This window comes from Mirounga leonina, unplaced genomic scaffold, assembly GCF_011800145.1.
Source record: "Mirounga leonina isolate KUSES-001 unplaced genomic scaffold, KU_Mleo_1.0 Mir_100832, whole genome shotgun sequence".
Lineage (NCBI taxonomy): Eukaryota > Metazoa > Chordata > Mammalia > Carnivora > Phocidae > Mirounga > Mirounga leonina.
The window spans coordinates 404,364-416,700 of NW_023270020.1; the positions used below are offsets into that span (position 1 = coordinate 404,364).

Here is a 12,337-nt window from a genome sequence, read left to right on the forward strand (position 1 = left end):
TACCACAAAGTCTTTTGCCAAAATTTAGAAGCTATTTTGTTTTTCACTAAGTGTCCTCCTAGTATTTGTAGTTTGTGATTTTAGTACAGAGTTTTTAAAATACTTTGCAACTTTATGTTAGTTTAATCATTGTTTTAGTAGAGGGATGAGATTTTGGAGTTCTTCTTCCGTCATTTGTGTTGACATCATGTCCTGTTTTTTTTTCAGTTATATGTTTTTATTTATTGAATAAGTTAAGAATGTTTATCATATGTTACGGACGTATGTGTATTTCCTTCTTGAATTACACATTGTTTTTATTTGTCTCTTACTTCGCATGTCACCTTTTTTTTTTATGTGGGCCGCATGTGGGTGTAGAGTCTAGTTCATGGCTAGAATGTCCTTCTCAAACTAAGATCTAGACCTCATCTGAAATCAAGAGTTAGATGCTCAACAAAGCCATTGTGTGCCCTTCCTATCATTTTTAAAGTTCACATTCTCATTTTCTTTTGTAAGGTATACATATATGAAGATAGAGTCTATATGTTTCTGCAATCACTTCCCAGATCTATAACAAATTTTTTTTTTTTTAAAGATTTTATTTATTTGAGAGAGAGACACACAGTGAGAGAGGGAACACAAGCAGGGGGAGTGGGGGACGGAGAAGCAGCTCCCCACAAAGCAGGGAGCCCGATGTGGGGCTCAATCCCAGGACCCTGGGATCATGACCTGAGCCGAAGGCAGCCGCTTAACGACTGAGCCACCCAGGCATCCCTGTAACAAAATTTAAAGATACTATTAAGTGCACATTCTCTCATAGTCTCCCCTCTGTTCTTTTTAGGTTGTCCGTACAAACCAGTGTGCAGGAGAATTTGTCATCACATTTCCTCGTGCTTATCACAGTGGCTTTAACCAAGGCTATAATTTTGCTGAGGCTGTCAACTTTTGCACTGCTGACTGGGTGAGTCTGGAGTATGGTAGGCTTGTAGATACAGAGGGACAAAGAATATGGACAGAGATCATTGTGGAGAATGTAAATACTGTGGCTGCAGATGGCCACACACAGTGTTGAACTACTTACAGCTACCTGCTGGACGCCAGTGCATTGAACACTACCGCCGGCTCCGGCGTTACTGTGTTTTCTCCCATGAGGAGCTCATCTGCAAGATGGCTGCCTTTCCAGAGAAGTTGGATCTGAATTTGGCGGTGGCTGTGCACAAGGAGATGTTCATTATGGTGCAAGAGGAGCGACGTTTACGAAAAGCTCTATTGGAGAAGGTGGGTGGTGGGAAGCATGGCTTAGGGATTCAGTGAAGTAGGCTTCTGGAAGGGAGACAGATAAAAATTGAGTAGTCATTCCGTGCCTCATCTCTGACTCATACATTTTGAAGTGGAAAGACAGAAACTGTATGTGTTTATATTTTTTTCTTCCGATTTCTCTACAGCTATCCTTACAAGGTTGAGCCCCCAGCAGGGTTCAGTGTTGGCTGAGGTGGGGTGTCCACAACCCTGCTCCTAGTCTTTACAGTATATGTGGGTTGAACACCCCCAGGGCATCACGGAGGCTGAACGAGAGGCTTTTGAGCTGCTCCCAGATGATGAGCGCCAGTGCATGAAGTGCAAGACAACGTGCTTCCTATCAGCTCTGGCATGCTATGACTGCCCAGATGGCCTAGTCTGCCTTTCCCACATCAATGACCTCTGCAAGTGCTCGAGTAGTCGGCAATATCTGCGGTGAGCCATGGGGTCTACTTGGAGGACACAGAAGAGGTTACAGAGCTGGGCCACATGTGTGTTTCATTGCTCCCTTTCTCCAGGTATCGGTACACCTTGGATGAGCTTCCTGCCATGCTACATAAGCTAAAGATTCGGGCTGAATCCTTTGACACCTGGGCCAACAAAGTACGAGTGGCCTTGGAAGTGGAGGATGGCCGGAAGCGCAGTAAGTGATGAGAAATGGAAAGACACCCCCCCCCCCGCCCGCCCCCTGCCCGGCAACTCCACTTTTTCCTAATACTGCTTACTTTTTTGCAACTTTTACTCTATTTTCAGGCTTTGAAGAGCTAAGGGCACTGGAGTCTGAGGCTCGTGAGAGGAGATTTCCTAACAGTGACCTACTTCAGCAATTGAGGAACTGCCTAAATGAAGCAGAGGCTTGTGTCTCCCAAGTCCTGGGGCTGGTCAGTGGTCAAGAGGCCAGGTAGGTTACAGAATAAGACAAAAAACGGATGTTAGTGTATGAAAATGGACAACAAAAAATGGGTAAGTCAGGGATGCCTGGGTGGCTCAAGTGCCTGCCTTTGGCTCAGGTCATGATCCCAGGGTCCTGGGATCAAGCCCCACATTGGGCTCCCTGCTCTGTAGGGAGTCTGCTTCTCCCTCTTCCTCTGCCCCTCCCTCTTCCTCTGCCCCTCCCCCTGCTTGTATTCTGTCTCTTTCTAATAAATAAATAAAATCTTAAAAAAAAAGATAGGTCCTAAATAAAAAATCCATATAATAAAGTTAATAATTCATATGCATGAGCATATTAATATCCAAAACTTATGTATATAATCTAGTTGAAGAAGCGTACTTACACCATCAATGACAATGAGAATGAAGATGCAGTACAATCATTACAGTCCTACTTGCTAGCAGATTTCATAAAAATATTCAGACATCAGATTTCCAGAAAATTAATTATTGACTTTATAGGTAGATACAGTTTTTTATCTATTAGTTGCCAAATGTGTATAATCATAGATTAAGTTTTTCTTTCTAAAAATTACGTGATTATATACATATGCTTTGTAAATTTCACATAAAACAAACAGTTGAAGATACTAATCACAATATCTCAAAGTCAGATATTTTCAAATTCAGAGAATTTTTTTTAAAACTAAAGGTCAAAGTAGTAATGAATTCCCTTTTCATAGTCAATTTCCCTTCCTTCTCTACTTCAAAAGAAAGAAAATTTTTCCTAACTTGACCTGGTGAATTCATCAGGTGGCTGTGGGTTTTAGTATTTGTGATCTTAATCTGTCTCCAGTTCAAATTCATCTAACTTCTGGCCTCTTTAATTCTTCTTGCTTATGGACGATTACACCAGAGAGTACATCTAAGAACTTATTTTTAGAGCTCTTGCATTTCACACATAATGAATTCTTACTTATTCCTCTTTTGTCTATAGTATTGTGTCCATTATTAATTTTGTTCTGCATCATCCCATCACACTCCTTGTTTCTTAATTCTTTTCTCTGTTTTTCTTAAAAATTCTGATACTTATTTTAAATGTAATTAACAGATATTTTAACTTTAGCCTCACTCTGAAAGCTGCTACTCTTAGATACTATTGAATCTTTATTTTTTTTCTTCCTATACTTCATTTTGATTTCCTTATAACCCTTCATTAGTATAGGAAACAGAAGCTTTGAAGAAGTCATCTCACATTGTTGTTCTCTGAAAAAGAAATTTGTATTTATTTTAATTTTTCTATCTACTGGTTTCGCAGAAAGCATACTTTCTTCAGAAACTTGTATTGTCTCACTTTGATATCTTCAGTCTTCTCTAACAGTTTCAAATACAAAATGTCCCCACATTTTTTCAACTTAACTGATTGATAGTCCCTGAACCTTGAAGATGACTTCAAAGGTATTACTATAACATGGAAATAGGATAAAGATGTTGGGTTACTGAAAATGCATGCACTATGGCTTTAGCAGTTTCAGTGAATCTTTTTTTCCCTTACTCCCACAGGATTGAAACTCCACAACTGACTCTGACTGAGTTGCGAGTACTTCTTGAGCAGATGGGCAGCCTTCCATGTGCTATGCATCAAATTGGGGATGTCAAGGTAAGGAGGGAATTCCCATTTAGAACAGATACTAGTAAAATCTGGGTTAGCAGGGAAGCTTGAAACTCTGATTATTTTAAATAGCTTCTTATAATAAATCTTTGTTACAAACTACAGAGTTGGGTGCTTCAGTACTATCTGTATTATAATAGCTTTGTAGCTATACAGTTCATACTGAACACAGGGCTGGATATCTGGATCTTGGCATTGGAGAATGTCAAGGAGATAGGCAGATTTTTTTTATAATTTCGAGTCTCAGGAAGCTTTCTGAAAGGGTAAGATCATACTAACCTAAAGTGGGCCTGAAAGTGTAAGTTTGAGATAACTAAAGGAAAAGCAGTGTTATCATGGCAAATAAAGGACTTTTGTTGATAGTAAGTATATCATGTCTTATTATATGGTTGAAGGGAAGTATAAATGCCTAAGAGAGAACATAAGGGAACAGATTGAGGATAGGTGGTTGCATATCTAGATAACTAAAAAGTGTCTTTTTTATCCTATATCTTTGCAGGATGTTTTGGAACAGGTGGAGGCCTATCAAATTGAGGCCCGGGAGGCTCTGGCCTCACTGCCCCCCAGTGTAGGGCTATTGCGGTCCTTGTTGGAGAAGGGGCAGCAGCTGGGTGTAGAGGTACCTGAAGCCCAACAGCTTCAGCAACAGGTGGAGCAGGCACGATGGCTAGATGAGGTGAAGCAAGCACTGGCTCCTTCAGCTCAGAGGGGCTCTCTGGTCATCATGCAGGGGCTCTTGGTTACAGGTGCCAAGATAGCCTCCAGCCCTTCTGTGGACAAGGCCCGGGCTGAGCTTCAGGAGCTGCTGACCATTGCAGAGCGCTGGGAAGAAAAGGCCCATTTCTGCCTGGAGGCCAGGTGGGGCGCAGCCTTTCCTCAAATGTACTGTGTAACTCCATCCCTCAGACTCTGGGGATGGCTTTGCTGGGTCACCCTGACACCAGGCCTCTAATTAGGCATCTGCTGAACCGTAAAGGATTGGTGTGACATGTCATCCACTCGTCTATTTACTACTGTATTAAAAGGCAATAATTGAAATATTTCTGGGTGTAGTTCTCAAATCACACATACCAGACCTAACTTAATGAGAGATTCAGATGTTTGCTTCAGTGTTTAGTGAGACTTGAGGGATTATTATTGCTCACTTACTATTTTGAACTTTTTGTTACTTATGCTTTTGATACTGAAACCTATGACAAAAAAAAATGCCTGTGCATATAATATTGAAAGATGGATTCCTATCTTTCCAAACATGTTTAGGCAGAAGCATCCACCAGCTACATTGGAAGCCATAATCCGTGAGGCAGAAAATATCCCAGTTCACCTGCCTAACATCAAAGCACTCAAAGATGCTCTGGCTAAAGCACACGCTTGGATTGCTGATGTTGATGAGATCCAAGTAAGGACTTGCCTCCTCCTTTCCTAGTGCAGATGTATAGGCAGAAGAAATAGTTCCGCCTTTGGCTTTTTAATAACACAGTTCTCTTGTGCTAGTAAGTAGAGGTAACAGGTTAGAGCTGTGAGGATATCAGGATAAAAATAGCAGAAGGAGAAGCCTAGGCATGGGCCTACACCTGAACATCGACTATCCCAAAGGAACGGGGCCATACAAAGGAACCAGAACAAAATAGTTGACACGGAAGGGGATATTTTTTCTGAGTCAGTGAAGTATGACCTCTTGGTAAACGTATTTGCTATCCCACTGTTTTCTTTAGAATGGTCTATGTATTTTCTTTATAACTATGCAGCATGATGTTTAGCATTGACCAGCATAAATCTGAACGCAAAGTAATTGCCATAATTTAATTTCTGTTGTCCGTGTTTTTAGAATGGTGACCACTATCCCTGTTTGGATGACTTGGAAGGCCTGGTGGCTGTAGGCCGGGACCTACCCGTAGGCTTGGAAGAGCTGAGACAGTTAGAGCTGCAGGTTCTGACAGCACATTCGTGGAGGGAGAAGGCTTCCAAGACTTTCCTTAAGAAGAATTCATGCTACACCCTGCTGGAGGTAAGACCTGAGACTAACGCACATCCTTTCCTGCCTTAGCCTGGGTATTGTGAGAACATCAGGAATTGGGGGATGTGGTAAGGGGAGGGGAACTTTAGCCATGCTCCCACTCTTTGCCTGCTTCAGGTACTTTGCCCATGTACAGATGCTGGCTCAGACACCAGCAAGCGTAGCCGGTGGATAGAGAAGGAGTTGGGCTTGTACAGATCTGACACAGAGTTGCTTGGACTGTCTGCGCAGGACCTCAGGGATCCAGGCTCTGTGGTAAGGAGTTTGGGCATAGGTGGGGAGAAGAGCATGCTGACTTACAATAAGAGTATCTGAGCTGGGTGACTATAGTCAGACCATTTGCTCTCTAAATCTTACCTGGTTTGTGAGTGAGATGGTAAAAGCACCAGAGAAGGGAATGGAATGGACTGCTGACCTTCTCTTCCTCTGTCCTGGGCATGTCAGATTGTGGCCTTCAAGGAGGGGGAGCAGAAGGAGAAGGAGGGTATCCTGCAGCTGCGTCGCATGAACTCCGCCAAGCCCAGTCCACTGGCATCATCGACCACAGTTTCTTCTGCAGCCTCCATCTGTGTTTGTGGGCAGGTGCCAGCCGGGGTGGGAGTTCTGCAGTGTGACCTGTGTCAGGACTGGTTCCATGGTCAATGTGTGTCAGTTCCCCACCTCCTCAGCTCTTCAAGGCCTAGTTCCACCTCATCACCACTGCTAGCCTGGTGGGAATGGGACACCAAATTTTTGTGTCCACTGTGCATGCGCTCACGGCGCCCACGTCTGGAGACCATCCTGGCACTGCTGGTAGCCCTGCAGAGACTGCCAGTACGGCTGCCTGAGGGTGAAGCCCTACAGTGCCTCACAGAGAGAGCCATTGTCTGGCAAGGCCGTGCCAGGCAGGCTCTAGCATCTGAGGATGTGACTGCTCTGTTGGGACAGCTAGCTGAGCTTCGCCAGCAACTGCAGGATGTACCCAGACTGGAGGAGCCCCTTACCTACCCTTCAACCCCTGCCTGTGACCCACACAGAGAAGGCAGTGGCAACGATATGCCTAAGGTTAGCTGCCCTGCCCAGCTCCTGCCCTTAAATGTCTGTCTCCTGGCCATATCCCTATTTAGGCTTTACGCTCTGACCTGTAATTTTTAGTCTCCCTTGGTGTAACCTCCGTGGTCCCATTTTGCATCCTATCCAGATCTCTGACTGCTCCTGTTGTCAGCCAGTATGTACCTTCCTACCCCAGGAGGTAAAGGTCCTAAGTTTGGAGTTGGTGCAAAAAATACTAGGATGTGGTTTTTCTTTTACATGTTACCCTACCCATTCTTACTCTCCTTAGCAGGTCCTAGGGTTGCTGCCGAATGTGGACAGTACGACTAGTCATGAAAAGATAGCTCCTATTCAGGGCTCAGGTAAGACATGTAGATCTAGGTTTGGGTAGACTGTTGAGTAGATGCCACAAAGGTGAACTCTCTGGTTGTTGTCTTTGTCAAGGTGTTGGGGATAAGACTACGCATAGCCTCTAACTCAGCCTGTCCCTAAAATTTCCCAGACCTGGAGGTACTGTCCTCACTATTGCCAAAGTTGACTGGCCCTGTATTGAACCTGCCTGAGGCAACCCGAGCCCCATTGGAGGAGCTCATGTTGGAGGGGGATCTGCTAGAGGTGACTCTGGATGAGAACCATAGCATCTGGCAACTGCTGCAAGCTGGACAACCTCCAGACATAGAGCGGATCCGTACACTTCTAGAGGTGAGGAAAAAGGTCTTGGGCAAGGCCAGGAGATTAGGCCTGACCGCTGGTCCACAAGTACTTTCTGCTTCCCTGTGTATCATTGTAGCTGGAGAAGCCTGAGCATCAAGGAAGTCGGACAAGAGGCCGGGCATTGGAGAAGCGAAGGCGGCGGCGACAGCAGAAAACAGATCTGGGTAGGAAAAGTAAAGAAGAGCTGCAGTCAAAAAAGGCCCGAAACTCAGAGATTAAGCTTGATGAGGGCCAAGAAGAAGAGTTTGAAGAGGAAACAGATAGTGAAAATATTTTCCTGACATCTCCAGACCATAGCCCCATCTTGAAAGGGAACCAAAATAGCTTCCAACAGAACGATTCAGGTTCTGTAGCCTCTTTTCCTTCCTTGACCCCCTTGCTACACCAGCCCTACCCTCAACAGGAAGAGTTATGACACCAAGCAGAAAAGGGTTTTTTTAAATCCACTGCCTCTTGGACCTTCCTAGGTCCTGAACTTTGTTTCTTAATTTGTCACTTCAGAGTTTTGATACCTTATGTCTTAAAAGTGATGTTTTGAGCTCAGTTCCTAAGGTCAGTGCCCTGTGTGCCTCTTCCCAGAAGTTTCTCGCCAGCATTACTGGGACTACCATACAGTGAATGATTTCCCAAGCCAGTTTTGTTCTGCACTTGGGCAAATAAAACTTGACAAAGGCAAATATATCTCTTTATTTCTCTTCCTTTTTTCTTATATTTTAAAAATATTTTGGTGCTTCAAGGCTTCTTCTACATTCTACCTCCTTTTCTCACCTTGGTTCACATAAGAAAAGACATTTTGTTAATGTAATTACTTGTTAAAGCCAAAATAGAAGTTCTTGGTTCAAACTATTGTCTATTTTAATTTTATTCCCTTTGTTAAAAATAAAACAAATTGGTGTGTTTTAAAACTGTGGATCTGATTTGAACTTCTTTCAGTATAACAGTGAATGACTTAAGTTGGGAAACTTAAAAACCTGGTTTGAACTATCTGTTATACTCTTTTGGTGGGTGTGTGAAGAGTCAGCTTTATAACATACAACACTTAGATCAAGATAATTTACTCCCCTATGGATTCCAGTTGTTCACCACCGTTGGGGAGTTACTCATTCTCCATTGAATCACTTTGTTATTCCTTTGTTGAAAATCTCTTGGCCATACTTGTATGTCTGTTATGTTCTCTTCATTATTGATCTATATGTTTATCTCTTTATCAGAACCTCATTGTCTTGATTACTGTTAACGTTTAGTAAGTAACTAACTTTCAGTAAGTCTTCTAATATGGTAGAATGATGCCTCCCTCTTTATTCTGTTTCATACAGTTTTAGGTAGCCTGGTACCAAACTTAATTTCCTATATGCAGTTTACTTTGCCTCCTGAATTTGATAGAGCTGAACTTGAACAATTTATTATACCTCTTACCTTTCCCTGTTCTTTTTGGTGATAAAATATGATAACTGATACATTTGTTTTAAAAGTTCACAAAGATGAATATGTAAATGTCTCAAGCAAGACTAGTACAACAACCTTAGTTTACATCTATCTTTTTGTGTGTCTCAGTAATCCAGTCGTACATTCTACTTTCCTCAATCCTTTTCGGTAATCAGATTCTGTGGACCTGGTTTGAATCTTTTAAAATGAATGCTTTACTTTTTATTTTTGTTTACGCAGCCAGTATAGACCTATTTCTCTATATAAATTTTTTTTTAAGATTTTATTTATTTAGGAGAGCGAGAGCACAAGCAGGGGGAGGAGCAGAGGGAGAGGGAGAAGCACGCTCCTCGCTGAGCAGGGAGCCCAGGACCCTGGGATCACTGTCTAAGCTGAAGGCAGACAATTAACTGACTGAGCCACCCAAGTGCCTAGTGTGTATAAAATTTCATACCTATAATTGTCACCATCCTAGTTGTCTTCTCCCTCTTATTTCCTGTCTTTCTTTTCCACACTATCAGTTTATCCTCAGACATAACTTTGTTGATTACAAACATAATCATAGCCTCCTACCCCAGTTTTAGTTTATCTGTCAGAAAAATAGCTTATTGTCAGAAACATAGCAATCAGATTAAATTAAAGTCTTGTGCTATTTCATCTACATACAAGAATTATTTTCTGAAGTTTTACAGGTGTTGTTCTCCCACACAAATGTGGTAGGTTTTTGATTCTCAGCATGCACTCTGAAAATTTTTATTAATTCTCCAAAGGAGTATCTTTTAAATACAGCCTTTGCTCCCTGTATTTGTTTTCCCAGAGTTTATATTTGCATATGGCCATTTGAGAATCACTGTGTAATGGAAAATGCTCCTAATACAATTGTACATCTTTTTCTGGACCACCTTTGTTTTACTTCAGGAGCAAGTTCTTTTATTTATTTATTTATTTATTTATTTATTTATTTATTTATTTATTTATTTTTTAATTTATTTGAGAGAGAGAATGAGAGAGAGCATGAGAGGGGGGAGGGTCAGAGGGAGAAGCAGACTCCCTGCCGAGCAGGGAGCCCGATGCAGGACTCGATCCTGGGATTCCAGGATCATGACCTGAGCCAAAGGCAGTCACTTTACCAACTGAGCCACCCAGGCACCCTTCAGGAGCAAGTTCTAACATAAAACCAAATACAAAGATGCATCATTAAGTTTTGTATATAAGTGCTGATGATCCTGTGATTGTATGTTGAATTAAAAAACATCAAATCTGTAGCATAAAGTTAATTTCCAAGGCCGTTTAGTGCTTTATAATAATTCAGGGTAATTTTTCTATTGCAGGAAAATTTTCATGTTGATTTTCATTGATACTATTGGTATAGCAATATATGATGGTATTTTATATGATTTTTACCACTAGCACTTCTAATACCTCTTCATATATTCCACTTTAGGATTCAGTGATTTTGTGTTTTCTTATCTACGCTAAAAATACTGTTACTGGTAGTTGTTCCATATAGGCTATTAATAAAAGCTCATCCTTTATTTACTTTCTACTTCACACTGACTTTTCAAAAATAAGAAAAGCAGTAGTAGTAATTTCACCTTGGCAGTTAAGGATACTCAATTTTTTTGTTTTTATTTATTTATTTATTTTTAAGATTTTATTTATTTGAGATAGAATGAGAGAGAGAGAGAGAGCACATGAGAGGGGGGAGGGTCAGAGGGAGAAGCAGACTCCCCGCTGAGCAGGGAGCCCGATGCGGGACTTGATCCATGTGAGTAGAGGGGAAGGAGCACAGGAAGGGAAAATATCAAGCAGACTCTGCAATAGATGTGGGGCTCAATTTCACAATGTTGGGATCGTGACCTGAGCCAAAAGCAAGAGTCGGATGCTTAACCAATTGAGCCACAGTTCTTCAAGCTGCTGTTATGAAACACAATTTAATTAACTCAACATCTATAAGTAACTTTCCTTAATTGGTGTCATTGACTAATTAGAAACATACTTTAATTCCATTGTGATATTTATTTTTAAGAAAAAATCATGGTGGGACCCCTGGGTGGCTCAGTCAATTAAACATCTGCCTTCAGCTCAGCTCATGATCCCAGGGTCCTGGAATAGGAGCAGCACTTTGGGCTCTCTGCTTAGCGGGGAGTCTACTTTTCCCTCTGCCTGTGGCTGTGCTCTCCTCCCCACTGCTCCTTCTCTGTCTCTGTCTAAAATAAGTCTTAAAAATCGGGCTAAAATGAGATTCTTTTATTTTAAATTTTCTACTTTTTTCTGACTCATGTTTTTGTATGCCGTTGGAAGTGAGTACTTCATCTAGTAATATCAGTATACATTGTGTTTTTTAATAGCTGTCATGTTACTGAAAAACATTTTTTACCATGTAATTCAGATACAGTTGTAATTATACATGCAGATGTCTAAACCATTCCTGACATTCATGATCCACTCTTTTTGTGATCAGTTTGCACTAGTAATCAGAAAAAATGAACTCCTGTAGCACTGTATATGCCACTTGAAACATTATTTTAACTAAAAACTGACTTACTGTGATTTGTAGTGTGCCAAGCAAGTATACCAAGGAAAAACTCCAAATCCTCTATTTTCAGCTCTTCACATGTAAAGGAATAGGTATGGCTGTATTCAGTATAATTTCATTGATGACCACAAATCTGAATTTTATGAAATTTTCACATGACAAACTATTTTCATTTCTTTCCCCCCAACTATTTAAAATGTGAATATATGTGGTGGAGGACACCCTGATTATAGACAAAAGATTTCGACTTCTGGTCAAAGGGACGAGTTAAAACAGTGATTTAATTAAGCCTGGCCAAACTTTTGTCAAAGAGTCCAGATTTCTTAAACTTTCCCACTTTATGTTCTGGTTGATACAGTCCTTCCTTAGTAGTAATAGGGGCTTAGAAGTCTATGTCTGTTACTAGCCCCTTACAAGTAATAGGAGCTTTCTTGTTTTTCTCTTAATTTAAATTTTAGTTAACATACAGTACAATACTGCTTTCAGGAGTAGATTCACAGATTCATCACTTACATACAACACCCGTAGCTCATTTCATCACATGCCCTCCTAAATATCCATCACCCAGTTACCCCATCCTGCCACCCACCTCCCCTCCAACAACCCTCAGTTTGTTTCCTCAGATTAAGATTCTTTAATCTCTCTCCTTTCTCTTTTTCCTTTCTCCACAGAAGATATGTTCATATCTTATGCACATACATTTATATCACATGTCCATATGTTCATATCATATGTCCATATGTTCATCTCTTTTTTTTATTCCACATAATGAATGAAGTCACATGGT

General features: G+C 41.3%; 1 protein-coding gene across 8 annotated transcripts in view; it reads left to right on the forward strand.

The window, feature by feature from the left end:
- The window catches only part of LOC118006907 (lysine-specific demethylase 5D), a 41,193-nt gene extending 32,661 nt beyond the window's left edge, over positions 1-8,532 (forward strand). For 4 of the 8 annotated variants that reach the window (XM_034999787.1, XM_035000209.1, XM_034999963.1 and 1 more), the window contains 14 exons: positions 821-940; positions 1,063-1,257; positions 1,532-1,713; positions 1,797-1,921; positions 2,032-2,179; positions 3,715-3,811; positions 4,323-4,681; positions 5,084-5,222; positions 5,652-5,831; positions 5,958-6,095; positions 6,285-6,884; positions 7,162-7,234; positions 7,375-7,574; positions 7,663-8,532. In XM_034999787.1, coding sequence (XP_034855678.1) covers positions 821-940; positions 1,063-1,257; positions 1,532-1,713; positions 1,797-1,921; positions 2,032-2,179; positions 3,715-3,811; positions 4,323-4,681; positions 5,084-5,222; positions 5,652-5,831; positions 5,958-6,095; positions 6,285-6,884; positions 7,162-7,234; positions 7,375-7,574; positions 7,663-8,001 — 2,895 coding nt within the window. In that variant the 3' untranslated portion in view covers positions 8,002-8,532. The remainder of the gene's footprint in view (positions 1-820; positions 941-1,062; positions 1,258-1,531; positions 1,714-1,796; positions 1,922-2,031; positions 2,180-3,714; positions 3,812-4,322; positions 4,682-5,083; positions 5,223-5,651; positions 5,832-5,957; positions 6,096-6,284; positions 6,885-7,161; positions 7,235-7,374; positions 7,575-7,662) is intronic. The other 4 variants (XM_035000244.1, XM_035000281.1, XM_034999866.1 and 1 more) reach the window with 3 other exon arrangements.
- The last annotated feature ends 3,805 nt before the right edge of the window (positions 8,533-12,337 follow it).